This window comes from Adiantum capillus-veneris, chromosome 25, assembly GCF_014529385.1.
Source record: "Adiantum capillus-veneris isolate H3 chromosome 25, ASM1452938v2, whole genome shotgun sequence".
Classification (NCBI taxonomy): Eukaryota; Viridiplantae; Streptophyta; class Polypodiopsida; order Polypodiales; family Pteridaceae; genus Adiantum; species Adiantum capillus-veneris.
Window position 1 is genome coordinate 10,109,199 of NC_140955.1, and position 18,536 is coordinate 10,127,734.

General features: G+C 46.6%; 2 protein-coding genes and 1 pseudogene across 2 annotated transcripts in view; 1 reads left to right on the plus strand and 2 right to left on the minus strand.

Annotated features, from left to right (window-relative positions):
* The window catches only part of LOC147424409 (proteasome activator subunit 4-like), a 239,300-nt gene that overhangs the window by 64,147 nt on the left and 156,617 nt on the right, over positions 1-18,536 (plus strand). Inside the window, exons 7-10 of the mRNA XM_086499516.1 lie at positions 16,094-16,213; positions 16,302-16,369; positions 16,453-16,554; positions 16,631-16,859. Coding sequence (XP_086355642.1) covers positions 16,094-16,213; positions 16,302-16,369; positions 16,453-16,554; positions 16,631-16,859 — 519 coding nt within the window. The remainder of the gene's footprint in view (positions 1-16,093; positions 16,214-16,301; positions 16,370-16,452; positions 16,555-16,630; positions 16,860-18,536) is intronic.
* Positions 4,309-6,091, minus strand: LOC147424410 (uncharacterized; annotated as a pseudogene).
* Positions 6,198-7,953, minus strand: LOC147424411 (uncharacterized). The gene is made up of 2 exons (XM_086499388.1): positions 6,260-7,953; positions 6,198-6,207 (listed from the first exon to the last, which is right to left on the minus strand). Exons 1-2 carry the CDS (start codon positions 7,951-7,953, stop codon positions 6,198-6,200), a joined length of 1,704 nt encoding a protein of 567 aa, XP_086355514.1.

The following is an 18,536-nucleotide window of genomic DNA, read 5'->3' on the forward strand; positions in this document are numbered from 1 at the left end:
TTACTATACGAGTTCCAGTGCTGACCAACTTCCCGTCTGCGGGTGAAACTACCGTTCACATTAGCCATACAATGTCCGACCATTTGCAACTTCAAAAAGAGGGTCTCAAAAATAAAACAAAAATCATGGGAAAGAAACCAACAACTAAGGTTAGCAGTTGCCACGTCCTCGTGAAATAGTTAACAGTTGCCACGTACTCGTGACAGAAACCATACGGTATTGGCCATATTTAACGAATGTACACCGAGTTTGAAGCTTTTGGGTTTATGCTCTTTCTATAGGCAGTTCATTTGAAAGTTTGTGGAGATTGCTTTTCCATTGCATATCTTGACTAACAAAGGGATTGTGTTTACTGTGGGACCCTCATTAATTGCAGCATTCAAGACACTCAAGAAAACGTTGACAAATGGTCTTGTTTTGATTTTTTTTACGAGATTTGCAGACATAGGTGTACTGTGATGCTTGTGGTAGTAGTCTAGGAGCGGTCTTAATGCAAGAGGGCCATGTAATAGCCTATGAGAGTAGAATGTTCTCTAGACCAGAGAGGGTTGCACAAATATACAAGAAGAAGGTGCTAGCAGTGATACACACTCTGACCTAGTGGAGACATTTCCTGCTCGGAGGATATTTCATAGTGTTTTTTAGATCATCACAATTTGAAATACTTTTGGTCCAAGAAGCAGCTTGTGGATAAGCAAATGAGATGGCAAACATTTGGTCTCAGTTCCATTTTCAGATTGTTAACGTGACGAGAAAGAAGAATTTGGTTGGAGACGCGTTGTCTCGAAATTCACGAGTATCGGCCATCTTGACGATACATCATTAGAACTTTGGAGATATGCTTGATCAGTATACTATAGATTTCGATTTTGTAGACATATTTGACCAGATACAGAGTGGGAAGACAGTTGCATGTTATACTATCAAGGAAGGTTATCTAATGAGAAAGACTATGTTGTGTGTCAAGAAGGATTTGCGGTTAAAGGTGTTGACAGAGTGCCCTAGTCCACCTTTTGCTGGGCAGAGGCATTGAGAGTACCTTGATAGGGGTGGAAAAGTATTTCTACCAGCCTCAACTCAAAAAGGATGTGCATAAGTTTGTACGCACTTGTTTGGTGTGTTAGAAGGTCAAGTTTGACAAACATAAATCACTAGGACTCTTCACATCCTTTATCCATTCCGAACCGACTTTGGGAGAGTATACCAAGGGCACGTGGAATTTGGGCAGTCATTTACAAATCTAGCAAGCAGGCTTAGTTCATTTCGGTAAAGGAGATAGTGAAATCCGATCACTTGGCCAAGGTGTTTGTCTCTCAGATTTTCGATTACATGGCATGCGTGAATTTATAGTGTGAGATAGAGACCCCAGGTTTGCAAGCTTATTTCGGAGAGCAATATGGGAGAATATAGGCACTCGCCTTAACTTCTCGTCCTCTTTTCATCCACAGAAAGCTAACTCAGGGGTTTTGGACGTCTGATCATAAAACTCAGTGAGAGAAGTACTTGTCTCTGGTGAAGGTTTCATACTTGTCTCTGGTGAAGGTTTCTTATAATAACACAGTTCACATGTTTACGAGGAAGGGGCCATTTGAGATCGTCGAGGGTGTCACCGATTTTGAGCACCAAGGACAAGATTTTTGAAGTAGATTAGTTGCAAAGGATCTAGACATTGCTTTTGCCAACGTAAGGGGAGCTTTGTAGAAATCTGAAGCACGGCACAAGCAAGTAGTGGACAAGCATTGACGTGACTTGTAGTTGAAGAAAAATGATTGGGTGCTATTCCGGTTTGCGAAAGCACACATATGAAAGCAGAAGGGTAAGGAAAGGCGTTTTCCAAAGCTTGGTATGCGATACTATGGGCCCTTCCAGGTAGATGAAAAGATAAATGATGTATCCTCTCGATCGAAGTTTCAAGATACTTGGAAGATTCACAATGCATTCCATGTAAGTCACTTAATACCTTTCAAAGGTGTACCAGTGGAACAGAGAGCCAGATGAGCAACCAAAAGTGGAAGGGACGGAAAAAATTCTCATTCCAGAACAGGTACTAGCACACAATGAAAGGTAAGCAGATACAAGCTGGGTGGTAATGACGTTCTTTCAAGGAGGGGGAGCGGGGGTCGCCCAAGTTTTTGGTAGTCCCGAAAGACGCCTTCGCTTTTTACTTCTATTCGTGATATGTAGATAATTCGTCAAGTTCAAGAATTATCCGGCTCTTGATGCCGAGTGGATGGAGGAGGAGGACTTAACAGATTCTCCTTAAATTTTAGAGCTTTACCTTGAGGCTTTTGGTTTAGTAGCGACTATTCCGAAAGTTATCGACAAATTAGCAGGTTCAATCTATAGACTGCACAAGAGGGGAGCTACTCTACTCCTTTGTCACAACTTACCTCGATGGAAATAAAGTCACTGATTTCTCTTTGAGATTTCTGAGATACTGACAGGCTGACAATGTTTCCTAATCGATTAGTATGAAGTTGTTACATGTGCTCTCTCGTGTGTGTATTGTTTGAATATGTGTCGGGAATGAGAAAATGATTGCAACATTTTGTCTAGCCACCTAACGGGTATTGTAAATGTGATAGTGACGAGATTAAGTAGATCAAGACATCTGTGAAAAGATAAGCGAGGTTTGGATGCGATTGCTAAATAAGTTACAATGATCACGATACTCATCTGAGATCGATGAGGATAATGCTCAGTGGCTGTGAGATCTTGATCATTATCCTCATCTAAGATCGATGAGGATATTGATGCGAATGTTCAATGGCTGTGGCTTTGTGCAAGTGTGGGATGTGTGTAGTCTAGCCATTGATGTGGAGTGCCATTGGGGTGTAGCTGATGGTTTTGCCTGCTTGGCTAAGCTTGCCATTATTTGGGCTTTTAGATTGGGATTGATGTTTCTCTACAATAGCAATTTGATCCGGCTCTGCAGGCCATTTGTTGGAAGCTATGTCCTTGGTCGTCATTGCATCTCTCCCTTGTTGATAGAGCTTTGATTGAGAGCTAGGTGCAACATGGTGCACAGTGTCTTGTTGGATGCTTCACTCGTGGGGGCTCTCTCAAGTGAAGCCTCTTGTCTAGAGTTTGTCTTGGGGAGGAAAAATGGCTTGCAGGACCTTTGCTGTGGTCTCTTGGCGAGCTATAATGCAATCTCATGAGGGTGGTTTGGGCATCATTGACCAAAAGATTTAGAGCCGCATATTGCTCTTAAGCTTATTGTCTCTCCTAGGGCAGACGATTGGACTTTTTGGCCTGCCCCAAAGGGGTGAGGCCTTAGTGATGCCTCCCCTTTTTGCTAATGAAAAAGGACAAGTTTTTTATTGAAAAATTCACAATTTTTGATTGGCTACTTGGTATAGTGGACATTTATCAGAGAGACTATCACGTACGCACTGCAATTGCGCCCCGTAGACAAGCTTCTACCACCGTCTACCGTCAGTCTTAGCTTAGGACCTAGCCTGGCACTCTTGTGAGCCAATATTAGTAACATTCACCGCAGTTGCTATCAGCTTCTTAGAAGTAGCCAACATCAGTAGCATCAAGTACCCATTAGCATTTCAACATCTCAACATTTAGCATCATTGTATCAACATTTATGCAAGTAATAAAGCAAGTACTTGCTTTAGCAACAAAGCAAGGGGGCTTTTGAGGGTGGTTGGGACCCGACATGCTCTCTCTCTCTCTCTCTCTCTCTCTCTCTTTGTGTTGTGTGTGTGCGTCTCTTTCATTCAGTTCAATTTCTCTTTTCAAGTGAAGTAAAGTAACATTGTGTTTGTGTGGAGTACTAGATCCAAGCTAAACCCTTAACACTTTCGTTGCACCTGACAGACACGATGTTTGGGGAACGTTGACAATGGAGTAAATTTAGAAGATGAAAATTTTATCTTGGTTAATATATTAAAGATATGCATCATAATAGTATCTCCAGCCCGATCACGATGAGACAGACGCCAGGCTGGTTGGTGGTGGCGTGTCCCCAGGCTCCAACTCTAATACAATGTGGAGAGAGAAAGAAAGAAAGAAAGAAAGATTTATTTACGTCTACTAAAGGCCAAAGTTGGCCTATGAGACCAAATCATATACAAAAGTGGTGATCTGGGTGTCGGTAAAAATGAGAGAAAAGAAAGAATAAACCGACTGTGCCTACTGTGAATGAGTATGAGAGTGGGTGGTAGCTCCGACTCCGCGAATAGTGGCTACCCTGTGTGTGCAGCATAGCAGTATAGGCACGTGTGTGTAGCTTTAGCACAACAAAAAATGACTACACAGTATAAACAAGGCCACATGATGGTGGGCAATGTCCAGCTAAAAGCATACTATAGGGGGTGGGTGGAGAATGTCATACATAGGGGAGGGTGGTCGAAGAGCCTCCTGTAGCTTGGTGGTCCAATGCGTAGGTGCATACCTCATCTCCAAGTGGTGCTGATGGAGTGCCCGTATCCTCAATACCTCGTCGTGATGTGGTCGCCGTCTCAGACAGCCAGGGACTCGTGGTCTACGATGCGCTCTGGGTGTTGGCCTGCTGAAGCGCGAGCCCGCTCGTGTGAGTCGGAGGTCTATGGCTATACACCTCTCGCTGGAAGAACTCTGTAATAGTCCGCTGTGTACTCGCACCTACCTGCTGTTGTGGCTGTAGAATCTGCTCACGCATGCTAAAAGCAGTGGTCAGGAAGCGGCCTAGCTGGATCTGGTCACTCCTCGCTATACACTGTTGGAGTGTATCCTCTATGCCAAACTGAACTCTGAGCTCCGAGTAAGCTGGGCATCTCACCATGAAGTGCTCCTCGCTCTCCACCTCTGTATGACAAAGGGGACATATACTCTCATCTCGTGGTATGCCTCTGGCTCTGCCCCTCTCAATCTCCAACTGGTGCGAGGACACTCTAAGCTGCCCAATGGCCACCCGAAGGTGATGTGGCATATATCTCTGCATGTATAGGGGGGTCTCAATATAGGGGGGTCTCAATGAACCCCTGCTCTGATAGAAAATGCTCGCGGTAATGTAGCATTTTCGATGGTAGCTCATGTCCTGGGTCAACCCATGTCCTCTGAATGTAAGTGTGCCATATCTCCTGTCTAATGACCCTATTCCTCTCAGATCGTGTGAGGGAATAGGTGGGGGCTTGAGTGTCGTACTGTAGTGGCGGTAGTCTATCAATATCTAGTCCCTGAGAAGAAAACCAATCCCGTGTCTGAGCATACCATGAGGTCCTATCCCCTGCCAATGCCATGTCCTATGATGTCGAGAAGGCTCGGTATGCAATACGATCTCTGTCCATACTCTGAAGTCTGTGCAGCATGCATACAGTCTGAAAAAGTGCCTCAACCAGCATAGGTGGTGCAGCAAGCTCGGCTTGAATGATGTCATGTGGTACTGAGGGCTTGCTGCGAATGAGTCTAGAGATCATGAGTATCTGTGGTCGCTCCACTAGAGTCCATACAGAAGCAGCTAGCCCTAGGCCCCATATCGCAGCCCCATATATCAGTGCTGGTGTGACCAGTGTATGAAACAGCCACCCCTTTGTACGGGGCTCCTGAAAGTGTGCCTGATGGCACTGTGTCTCCATCAATGCCAGTGCTGAATACCCTCTAGTGAGTCTGTCTCTAGCTGCCTGTGCCATCGAGAATGCCCCTGATGCTGTTGTGAAGGTCACGCCAAGGTAAACATATGACCCTGTAATCTCAATGCTCCCTCCTGCTGCCATGAATGTACTTTGCCTCCTGACCTGTGCTGAAGTACGAAAGATAAGAACCTTGGTTTTACCAAGGTTCATTGAAAGCCCTCGCTGTAAGCAAAAATCGTCAAGCGTTGAAAGATGTCGCTGTAGCCCCTCAGCAGACTCTGCTACTAGCACTATGTCATCGCGTAGAGCAATATGTGTATTGTAGTCCCGCCTATCTCCACTCCATCTCCTCCTCTGTGTTGAATGAAGTCCACAATCTCATCAATATAGAGTCCAAATAGTGTAGGTGAAAGAGGGCACCCCTGTTTCACCCCAATGGTGTTAACAAGAGTGTCTGATATACCTCTTGGACATCTGACTTTGCCAGAAACATGCTCATACAATGCATATATCCCCCAAATCATCTCCTCACCCACACCCAGATCCATCAGTCGTCTGAATAACCTCTCTCTAGGTACTGTGTCAAAAGCTTTGCGGAAGTCACAAAGCAGCAATACAATCTCCTCTTCTTCACTCGAGTCTGATCAATCAGACATCTAAGAGTGAAGATATGGTCTATGGTAGAGAAAGACCGCCGAAATCCTGCCTGGCCTGGAGCTCTAAGATCCTCCGTCTCGGCTAGAGTGCTCAATGCCTCCTCCAATACTGCTCCATATAACTTGGCCAGCATGGGCCCAATCATGATAGTGCGATATGTGCCCGGGTCCATAACATCCCCTGACTTGTGGATAGGCACAATGGTATGCTCTGTCCACGAGTCCGGGAATCCCTCTACTAGAGCCCTGTTGAAGAGGTGAGCAATAAGTGGTGCTAGGGTATCTCTCCCATAAATCAAATGCTCTGCCTGTAATCCAAACTGATCTCTGGCTCGTCCATGCCGGAGGTGTGAGATGGCTCTGCTCACCATATGTGATGTAAAGAATGATGCTGTAATCGGTCGTGGTCTCTGTGGTGTGGGTATAGGTGGCTGCCCTGGTATCTGGTAGAGGTGCTTTGCATAATCATGCCAAAGGTGAGGAGCATGTATAGGTGTCGGGCGCCCTCGCTCATGGATGCGTCGCCAGGCCTCTCCACTATCTCTACTCATGAGCAAGTGATATAACTCCCAATACTGACGTTCTTCCCATTCCCGCTTTTTACGGCGGATAAGGGATTGCATGCGCCTCTGTGCCTGTCTGTGTGTGATCTCGTCACGAGCCTCTGCTGCGCGAAGACCTCTGCGAAGCTCCCGGCAATCATCATCATACCAGCCATTCTGTGGCATAGACCCCACTCGAGATGGGTGTGTGTGAGTGCTATGAGGAAAACTATGGAGAGCTGAATCATGGAGAATCAGTGTGAATTGTGTGGTAAGTGTGTCGACTGGGGCATGAGGGTCAAGAGAGAGCAAGCGTGAGTGGAGATGATCAATGTAGACATATGAGAGCTCATGAGTAAAGTGGATCGTGGTGTGAGTGTGTGTAGGAGGTGGAGTGTCAAGTGAGACGGAGGATGAGAGTGCAAAGCTAAGAAAGGTGTGGTCAGCTCCTAGTGGGCAGCGTCCAATACTGAATGACTTTAATAAGTGTGCAGTAGATAGAGGTCCCAAGACGTAATCCACAGTGCTCCCCCCTCCTCCATGTGGGAAGCAAGTCAGTCCGATAGAATCTGGCCATCGATGCATCCCGTTATAAATAACGAGATGGTGTCTGCTGCCCAACTCTAGGTGTCTACCATATCCTGTGGTATCCTGGCCTGTGTCGTCTGAAGATCTGCCGATCCCCATCTCCTCCGGGTCAAGAGTCCTCATAATATCGGGCTGCTCCATGTCATATATCTCACACTGTCTGGTCTGGGTGCGGCTGTTAAAGTCCCCCATGAGAAAGACTTCTCCGAGTGTGGAGTAATGTAGGATATCCTCCGATAGAGACGCGCATGGGGAGTCACTATCTCTGACCTGTCTCGCACCCTGGAGACCCGCGTATCTAGATCCACGTGGAGGAAAATAGCAAATGGCTAGATAAATCCATCTCTGATGTGATATCTCTAGACGTACCCATAGATATCTGGCCTCCTCATCCCTGTTCATGATCTGAATGTGACTCTGTAGAGTATGTCTAAATAAAATAGCCACTCCCCCCGACCCTCCAGCTGTACTCTGGCGTGTAGTATGCCGGAAAGCTGACTCCCACTGGAATCCGGTAATACGAGGTAGTCCCCTCTCCGGGCTCTCATGAGTCGCTGTGATACATATGAATTCATGCCCCTCCAGGACCTCCTCTAGCATGTCTGGCCGCGTCCATAAAGAGCCATTGCAGTTCCATACCGCTCCTCTAATCAATATCTCCGGTGGTAGTGATGTCTCATAGGCCACGTGGCCCTATTTAGTAGGGCAACCATCGATAAAGACCCTACCATCACGGTAGAAGGCCTTTCTGCCCTCCCTCCTGGCCTGTAGAATCTGGGGCATGCATGCTCTCCTATGCTCAATCTGCATCCTGGTCAAGTCCTCATCCATATATATGGTCTCACCGGGCCGCCCACGTAGTATGGCTCGCTTTCGAAAGAAAGCAACTCTGTCCTCCTGAGACTGCATCTGTAAAATAAGAGCTCTAGATCTAGTTGCATCTTTCCCTGCCCTCCAGACCCGTGTGAATGGCATGGTCGTGTATCCCATGCTCTGACAAAACTCCTGCGCATCTGAATCGGGTGAAGCCCCTTCTGGGAGTCCAGTAATACGCACGTTTAGCCTGCGTGCATAACGTAGCTTCTCCTCTTCCAGTGTGTCCTGAACCCTTATCACATCTTCTTTCGCATTCTCTTCCCGCACTTCTTTCTTGATGTTTTTCTTTACTACCTCGATCCAATTCCCTTGCTTTGCATCTAATTCCTGTATCATGTCTTCCTCGAGCTCCGCTATGCACTCTTTTTTCAGTCCTCCTATGAGTTCCTCTATTTGGGAGATTTCACCTTCTTCTCGTGCTACCTCTCTCATATGATGTATGTCCTCTTGTATGCGGTGAAGTTCTCTAGTGAACTCCTGCTGAATTTCAGCGTGTGCTATCTTCCATGCATCCCGTGAGAACTTTAATCTGCTCCTTCCGTTTGCTTCCTCCGTTTGCGTGGTATGGCAGGGCAGCAGAGGCGTGGGTTCAACAGAGCTGGTTAGGTGGCGCAGGTGGGCAGCGAGAGGGTGGCGTGGGTTCTTCAGGTGGGTAGCAGGAGAGGGAGAGAGAGCCTTGAGGGGGTGGCGTGGGTTCAGCAGAGTTGGTTAGGTGGCGCAGGTGGGCAGCGAGAGGGTGGCGTGGGTTTTGCAGGTGGGCAGTAGGAGAGAGAGAGAGAGAGAGAGAGAGAGAGAGAGAGAAGGGAAGGAGAGACCAGCCCAACGGGCATGTATTCATGTGAGCGTGATGCTCCCCCACGTACGTGCCGCGTGCCACAGAGCCAGAGCGTGTTATATTGGCCACCAGCTCGTGTGCGTGCATGTGTATCGTGTGTTGTCCCTCACGATGTTGTGTGGTGCTAACAACTCCCCTACTGTGGTCGTTTTGGTCACTCATGAGCTAGCCCCCTTATACTCGGTAGAGGTCGAGAAGGGACTCCTTTTACTCCACCCCTCTACACCATTACCCGTGCTCACCTCCCACATCACATCCGTCCTTCAGACATCAGCCATTAGCTCTTTCCCCTACACCACCCACGTAGCCCCCCCCCCCCCCCATCCCCCACCCCCCCAACAGGGACTATTCCACAGAACAGTTGGTATGATGATGAGTGCAAAGTCCACTACCGCCAATTGTGTGCACAGCGGACCCTCGGGGTGATCACTGATCGAGAGGCCATGTGACAGATGAAGATACTCACAGGAGCCTTAGGAGCTAGAACTATACTGCCTATTCATGAGCATGGACAGTGCCACAACATGGCGCAGCCTTCGAGAGCCACGATCGCCTACCCCTACTGAGGATCCACAGGTATGGCACGATTATGCCGAGAAACTCTATGAAGTATCAAACCAGCCTCTGATTCCACAACCACTCGTGTCCCAACCCATGAACTCCTCTTTCTTCATAGCGGAGATGGTCAAGAAGGCCATTCGACGTCTACAGCACCGTCGACATTCAGATCATACAGGATTACAGAGTGAGCACCTCATCTCAGTCGCCACTATAGCCCCGTTGATTGCACATGTATTCAACCGGGCTATAGGGGAGGGCTTCCGAGAGAAGTAGACACTGTGCCAATCCACAAATCTGGGGACACCTTGGACCTAGGGAATCACTCGACTATCATGATAGGCCATACAATGGCCAAACTATATAGTATATGGGGCAGTACTTGAGGTTGAGCTCAATTAATATGGAATGAAGATACTCACACGTCGGAAGCGGAGAGCCTTTGAGGAGGCTCAGGAGCTAGAGCTATACTGCCTATTCATGAGCATGGACAATGCCACAGCATGGTGCACCCTTCCAGAGCCACAACCGCCTACCCCTATTGAGGATCCACAGGTGTCGCACGATTATGCAAAGAAACTCTATGAAGTACCAAACCAGCCTCTGATTCGACAACCACTCGGGCCGTGACCCATGAGCTCCTCTTTCTTCATAGCCCAGTTGGTCAAGAAGGCCACCCAATGTCTACAACAGCCTCAGTCTTCATATCATATAGGATTACAGAACGAGCACCTCATCTAAGAGTCGCCACTATAGTCTCGTTGATTGCACATGTATTCAACTGGGCTATAGGGGAGGGCTTCCGAGAGGAGTGGACCAGGCACACCATTGTGCCAATCCACAAATCTGGGGACACCTTGGACCCAAGGAATTAGAGGACTATCATGATAGGCCATACAATGGCCAAACTATATGGGGCAGTACTTGAGGCTCAGCTCAGTTCATATGAAGAAAATGACGGCCTACGGGCTCCTAGTTAGGCAGGTTTCAGGTGGACCCTCTTCACCATCGACCACATCTTTGTTCTACATTGCCTTATCGATGGGGCAGAGGTGCGGAAGAAGAAATATTATTGTTGCTTTGTGGATTTCCGCAAAGCGTTCCCATGGGAGAGGCTCTTTCGATGGCTTGAGAGCTTGGGAATACCATCAGAGATGATATGGGCTATCTATGCTCTTTATGAGAGAGTGGTTGGTAGAGTTCTTTGTCCAGGCGGCCTGTCTCAGAGTCTATCGCTAGCACCCTTGGCGTTAAGCAAGGATGTCCCCTCTTCCCGACCCTCTTTGGATTCTACGTCGATGAGATCTTCGATTACATCCTATGGGCGGGAGGAGCAGGAGCTGACCTAGCAGGTACCCCAATCCACATTATGCTATACGTTGACGACATTGTTTTGATTTCAGAGTCACCGGAGGGTTTACAGAGCCATTAGAGCGCCCTTGATGAGCTTTGTACATACAGAGGATTGATAGTGAACCTTGGGAAGACCAAGGTCATGATCTTCCACACCTCCAGATCAGCCCAGCAAGCAGCCACTTTTACGGTAGCAGGATGCCCACTTGAGGTGGTCACCTCCTACGTCTACCTGGGAGTGACTTTCGCTAGTAGACAGGGATCCTTCTCCATTTCATAGGCCGCCACTGACAGAGACACAAGGATATGCAGCTTTGGCCATGCTAGAGCGGAGATGTCATCAGATCAAGCCCCGCACAAAACGTTGGCTATTTAATACACTAGTCACCCCAGCCTTTATGTACGTAGTAATAGTGTGTGCTCTCGAATTGACAGATAGCTAGTGGGCTTGGAACGAGAGGCCACAGGTATATATGATCTCCTGCGTGTTTCAAGGCAAGCACACAGTGCCACAAGACATCATCAAGGAAGAGCTTGCTTCCCCCCCCCCCCCCCCCCCCCTCCCCCCTGCCCAACCCATGGTAGTGGAGGCACTATTTCATATGATCTGCTTTCTCCATAGAGAGAGAGCTCCCGACCGACAAACTCCCACGGCGAGCATTTGAGTCAGCCATACAGATTGCAGAATTTGGATATGAGAGAGCTTGGTACACAGAGGTTAGAGCATGGTTTGGAGCACACGGCCTTGACCTTGAGAGCTTGCCACCTTTCCAGTATGACCCTAACTCACCCAAGGTTCATCTCTTAGGGAGTGAGAGAAACATAGTGCTCCGAGAGGATCTCTGGCAGCTATATAACAGACAAATTCGGATCACATCTCCCCTTCAGCGGAAGATGTCACACTCTAGAGATCATTTCCTCACCATTCTAGAGGACGGGTTCATACAGCGACCACGCTACGAGTATACAGAGAGGAGATGGAGAGTGAGGAGCACTTCGTTTGCAAATGCAGAGCTTATGGTGATATTAGAGGCCGATAGGAGTTATTGTTCAGAGGGCAGCCTACCCTCCGCGAGATCATGCACTCTCCAGATCAGAGACAGTTGGGGCGCTACCTGTTGGAGATACAGAGGCACAGAGACACTTCTACAACTACCTACAGAGACACTAGAGAGGGGGGGGGGGGGGGGGGGGGGGGCGGCAGAGAATCAGAACCAACAGATTTTTTCAAGAGGACCACCCCCCCGCCACTCCTAGATCCACCCAGGGGAGTGACTCTCCAGGAGGTTGAGACGAGCCGGGCCAGATGACGCCCGCATGTTACTGGATGCTGGGCCCCACGACTCCTCCACAAACAGATTGAGGAGTTCCAGGCCCTAGCACGCCGAGCTCCTGAGGAGAGACGAGCCCAAATGGTGGCCCACCCAACTGCATTCATCCCTTGGTCACGAACCTCCCATGCACCACATTTTACACCCTCCACATTTTACACCCTCCCATTGACAGAGGATGGAGCTAGCTAGCTTGATGCATCTGCATGGCTGTACTACCTTAGCATATAGACATGCACATATCCCTAGTTCTAGAGCTCCATTTCCCCCAATAGAGCCCATCACAAACCAAGGTTTTTTTATTCTTATCCTTATTCTGTACCAATTTAGATTGTGCTTTTTTACCACATACATTTGGTAGTGATGTGTGTGAAGACACTTAGGACCGCCGGGGCTTTTTTTTCCTCACTAGGGGGTTTTTACCCCGTGCATTGTATATACGTCCATCACTCTAGGGCTATCTTATCTTTCCATTTCACACTAAGTAATACATTCTTTGTTGTGTGCCTTGAGCTTCCTTCGTCTTCTCCAAGCTGTGTGTTTTTTCTTGCAACCCTAATTCCAACAATTGGTATCAGAGCAGGTTGCGTCCTCTCGAGCTTAGTCGCGAGCAACTTCAACACACGCTTGCTCACCTTTCTTCTATTTCTATGAGCTTTGGTGAGCGTCAACAGCTCGTACAGTTTAGTCTGTCCAGATTTTTGATTCAGGCTCATTCCGCCTCCGTTTCCATTACATGCAATACTTCGCAGGCTATTTCGTCATTTTGTGCAGAATTTTTGTCAGTGCTGTTTTCTGCATAACATGTCCCTTACTGTCCTCTACGGTTTGTGCTATAAAGCACGTGTTGTTCCCGCTTCATTTCTCCTTTTTTTTGTTTGGCATTTTTCACATCAGGTACAGGTATTCGCCATGGCCGACAACACAGATGTGTTCAAGATGTTGTTGTTGAGGAGAAATTGGATGGGGACAATTACTCTATGTGGGCTTACATGATGCAACATGTCCTTGTGTCACAGGGCATGTGGAACATTGTGCGTGACATTGATGTACGTCCTGGTTCTGAGAATGTAGGCGATGTTGAGGATGTTGCAGGTTTTGGTGGAAGGATTGCTGTTACTAGAGTTGTTATGGCTATGGCTGAGCAAGCTCGTTGGGACGTAAGAGATGCACATGCTCATGCATTGATTGCGTTGTCTGTGAAGCGCACTATTATTCTCCACATTCGTTCAACAAAAATCTGCAAAACAGGCTTGGGATATTCTGGTTGTTCTTTATGCAAGTCGCAATGAGGAAAAAATTGCATTGCTGCGTAAAGAGCTGGAGTCCACGATTATGCATGAGGAAGATGACATGGACACTTTCCTTGCTGGTGTAAGGATATCAATAAGCAACTTGTTTCTGCAGGTGAAGTCATTTCAGACAGTTCCCTTGTGCAGACTATTCTTGATGCCTTGCCAGATTCTTACCAGACTTTTGCTAGTACTAGGAGACTTATGACCCAAGGAAATCTTGAAGTTGTCAAGTTTGATGCATTATGCATTTCAGACAAGGGAATTTCAGACAGTTCCCTTGTGCAGACTATTCTTGATGGATGATAAGCAGATTGTGTGTGCGTGTTTGCTCTAGGATGTTCTTGGTCACCTCTGATCAATCATGTTGTTTCAGGCATGGTTGGCCTCCCCTTTCCTTTCCCCTTGCCACTCTTGGTGGCTCAATTTCCACTTTCAGGCTACCTCCCACTTGGCAAAGCCTCTGTAGTTAGGCGTTCCTATAAATGGCCTCCTTATGCTCCTCAACCAAGGAGCAAAGTCTAGCTTCTTTCGTGTAATAGTCAATACCTCTGCTTGCTCCCACAACTTCCTACGGCTTGCATCACGCTCCCAAGCTCTTCGCAACAGAGCAACATGGTTTTCCACTCCACCTTGATCTTTTGGCCATAGATCAACCTTCCAAAAAATTGGAACCATTCTCTTGCCTTCCCACCGCTCTTGGGTTTTCGGGATCTTGACTGGCGAGCTAGGTTTTGAAGCACGATCAGAGCGAGTTCGAAGCAGCTCAAGTCTTATTCCGGACTGCCCTTTCACACTTTTGTCGAAGGGCTTCCTGTAGATACTCCCAACGTGGTAAGTCAAACCCCCCAAAAAGTGCCTTGAAATCCAAGACGCACCACTGGCCACTACTGCCCACGAAAATGTGCACATTGCGAATTTTTGTGAAGAAACATTTCATCTAAGGGGCACCCTTATTGGGGCAGGCCTCGTGATTTTATCACTTGTTACTTGCAGCATGCTTTTGCGTGTACCAGATTTGGAGTGATGGACCCTGGCATCAGGATACCATTTCATATTCTAAGATGCCCCCAGTTGCCTAGCTGGTGCATCATCATTTATGCATTCCCTCATCGTGGTTGATGTGAGGTGAGACATCATTAGGCAGAGCTTGAGAAGTGCGGAACTGCTAGAGCTTCATCTACTGATTTGAGAGCACACATTGATTGGGCTCGCTTGGATCAAGGGCTGGCTGCATTTCTATTGGAGTGGTCTCAGGCACAATGGCTTGACATGGAGTTCATTGGTCAGCTTTTTGATTTGAAAGAAGTTGTCATTTTTCTTTTTTATATTGATAATGCTCTTCCAAGTGCCCGGAGGTAGATTTTGCAGGGAGAGCTTGAGATACCCATTGTCGCCTCTTGATGGCTGGTGGGGTTTCCTTGATGGTAGTCAACCTTTGCAGGCCTGCTTTGATTCCTTGCTATTTACCGTGACTCTTGACCACCATGGGCACTACCAATTTATCTATGATGCTTCAATCCTGCTACATGTTTTTCGGGGTAGGTGGTTGCCCGGTCAGGTGGTAGGTTCTTCGGGAGCAGTGTTTTGTAGCTGGACTGTGGATGTCTTGCATTGGGTCCTATGGATGTGGGAGGTCGCCCCATTCTCCTTCCTTAGAGACTCCACCAGCTCACATGGTTGAGATATTGACTTGACTAACAAAAGCACATGCTATATCATTGTAGTGCTGGTCATGCAGTTGGAAACTTTTATCAATTTTTGGACCTCCTACATCATGTGGGTGCTTACGCATGCTGGACTGCAAGTGGGGAATTTGGTTGGCTATGCAGACACAGTTCAAATGGTATTGTATTTTCCTTGTGCCTGAGTCTTTGCGACACTGATTTTGGTTTTGCCCACAAAGTCTAGTACTGTTTGATGTGCAGTATGTGCTCTCATTCGTGGGGGCCTTCATCATGGCTTTGACATCTCCTGATTCACATCTGGTCTTTGAGACAGATGATGACCCTGTTTCATGCACATTGCCTTGGTCTACAAGACGCAGCACTCTGGACACGCTGCCTGCCACTTCACGATTTTAAGTTACACCTGTATGAGACAGTCTCCACTACCATCTGCTGCTTTACACTATTTGATGACTTTGAATAAGGAGCCATCTGCGACCACTTATACACTCAAGAGCATACGGACTAAGGTGTCGCATATCAGTCAGTGGGATACTGCAGCTAGCTCTTCCAAGACAGCTAAAGAGCGCTGACTCTCACTTTGGAGGCCAGATGTCCCGTGTGGACATCGAATAATATCAAGGGAGAAAGTGTGTATTTAGATATTTTAAAATCATTGGACAGCTATCATGTCTTTTTTGACAACTTGATGTTGTATGTGGTTTTGACAAGGATTTTTGTTCAACTTAGGATAGATATCAGCAATCCAAAATAAACTAGGAGGTATGTTCTGCTTGATTTTATGTTTCTTTTTGTACTTTTTGGCAGGTTCCTGTGGGGAAGACTAGTGGAGTGTTTCCTTATCAAAGAGCAGTCACCAGAGAGATTGTACGTGCATTCCCTTCGGAATGGTCTGTCTCTGTACCCAAGAATATTGCCAAATCTGTAGTAAGTAAAAATTTCTAGCTAGAAACTTGTTAAGATACTATCATTTAGGATTATAGCATTTAGTAGTCTTTGGATCGATGCTTTGAAGGTTTACCTGCTGAAGCCAAAGGGTTCTGCAGAGAGGCATCTGTCCTGCATGGTGGATCTTCTTGAGCAGTAGGTCTTGACTTGCGATTCCTTTCATTTAAGTTACAACTGAATTTTAGTTTTTGGCATCCACTAAGCTGTCATTGTTATAGATATTATCATCCATCAAACGGAGGCCAATGGACATCTTCATTGGAAAAGTTTTTGCGACACACAGTCGCCTTCTTTCTAAAGCGGCTAGCAGAGGAAAAGAGGTGCCTAGAGCTAATTGGTTGTTTAATTTTCTTCCAAAAGGACCATTTTCTTACCATATTATGTGGCTTCCTGCAGACAACAATTTGTTAATTCAGAAGCATGTAGTGATCATGCCCACTTTTTGACCAGAGAAGAAATCAAAGAATTTGTGGCAATTATAGTGAAATTGATAGAAAGAGGACAATACAGCAAAAGCTCTTCTTTGGCTTATACAGCTGCCAAGGCATCTTCAGCACTGGCGTACATCGAACCAGCCTTGGTTTTACCTTTGAGCATCAAATGTTTTCATACAGCATTGAGAAGTGTAAGCGAATCATAGCTGTATTCAATTCCACTTTGTCAAATTTTCATATCCTCTGATTATTGTTCTTCTTTCTTTCTATATTTCTGGATACACACACTTTTGTCTGCCATTCTATTTTATTTAAATTTGAATTGGTCTAGGAAGTTAGGCAAATAAATAAAGCCACAATTTTGGTGATTTTAGAGTTCCCCATAGTGGACAAGGTCAAGAGTAAGAAAGCAAGGTTTACAATCTTGTTGGTATTGACCATGTTCTTTTGTTTTTGGCTACATCGTAGCTCAAAACGATGGCTGCCTGTTTGGATTTGTGTTGCTAAATGCACTATTTTCTTATGTTTTTGAGTAATTTCTATTTATTGAAATTAGGATATTTAAATGTGCACACTTGAAGTGTAAAAGTTTGGAACTGTAGATCTACTGGAATTGATAAAAGCCATTGGGAACCGACAACTCTGATGTGTCATATAATGGGTGACATTAAGCACCGCGAAGGAGTTGTACGGTTAGTTTAGTGGAAGAGATCGGGAAGTGGGTATTCCTGATGTGTCTTATGATGGGTGATGGGAGCATCGGATAGGGAATATTCCATTGGTCTGGGAGGAAATTCGAACTGGGAAAAAAATATGTGTAAAGACGGAGGCACAAGAATAAAGATGGGTTTCGAGAAGCTTTTCTTAAAAAGCGGAATGTTTAAGTGCTTTCTGGGGAAGCTGATGCTTTTCCGCGAGAAACTGTGTTTCAATTGCATCTTTGCATGGGAGCTGCATCCGTGGACGTGGAGTGTGTTTGTGTAAGCATTTTTTTTCAGCTCATGTGTTTTTAAAAAAAGTTTGAACATGGTCACACCTTTTTTAATAAGTGACTGGGCTACCCACTTAATAAATGGGCAGCTCACTTCAAAAAAAGCATAATAAAAAAAAAGGCGTCCCCTTCTCCTCCGAATTCATCTAGCGAGCAGCGATCAGAGCCAGCATTCTCTGTCCTCTCCCTGCTTTTCTAGCGCCCCCCCCTCCACTGCTATTGTTGCTGTAACTTCATTGGCTATTCCTGCCGGTCCTAGAAGCCTATAGAAGAAGGCAACATTCCCTCTCTTGCAATTTTTTTTGCCAGCGCTAGCTACAAGAGGTCTTGTTGCCGGGAAAGTGGCAAGTGATCGGGTGAAGCCTCAAGTGAAGATCGCTTTTCCGCACTTGGAGCGACAGGTACAGATTGTGAATACGCTCTATGAGTTGTTGTTTTGTGTTTGTGCTGTTTGCAGGTTTCCCATCACGGAGAAGGAGCAAGGAGGCCTCGGCCTATGCTCTGGGATTCTGGAAACGGAATCCGGAATGGTATGCGGAGTTTGACACTGCGGGTGCAGATGGAATTAAGAGTCGCCTCTCAGAATTTCCCGCACGGGAAGGAACCGACCATCGAGTGTGAGACTTAGAACGGAAGGTGTAGCAGGGCTACAATTTGACTGGCACATGACAGGCAATTAGTACAGTTGGTTTGGAGTTCACACTAAACGGACTCTTGCTTGATTAGTGACATGTGGCAGGGATACGGGTGGTGATCTAGTGGACACCGTGGCCAAATCATCACCACCACAATTGGGAGATAGACTTAGCTAGATTGGGATATTTTGCTAGCCACTGGTGGCTCTTTATGAGTGTATATGTATAGTTGGTTTTAGCGT

What these genes read in the sequence shown, in the direction of transcription:
- LOC147424411 (XM_086499388.1), bottom strand. Translation starts at nt 7,953, where the DNA reads ATGCTAGAGGAGGTCCTGGAGGGGCATGAATTCATATGTATCACAGCG.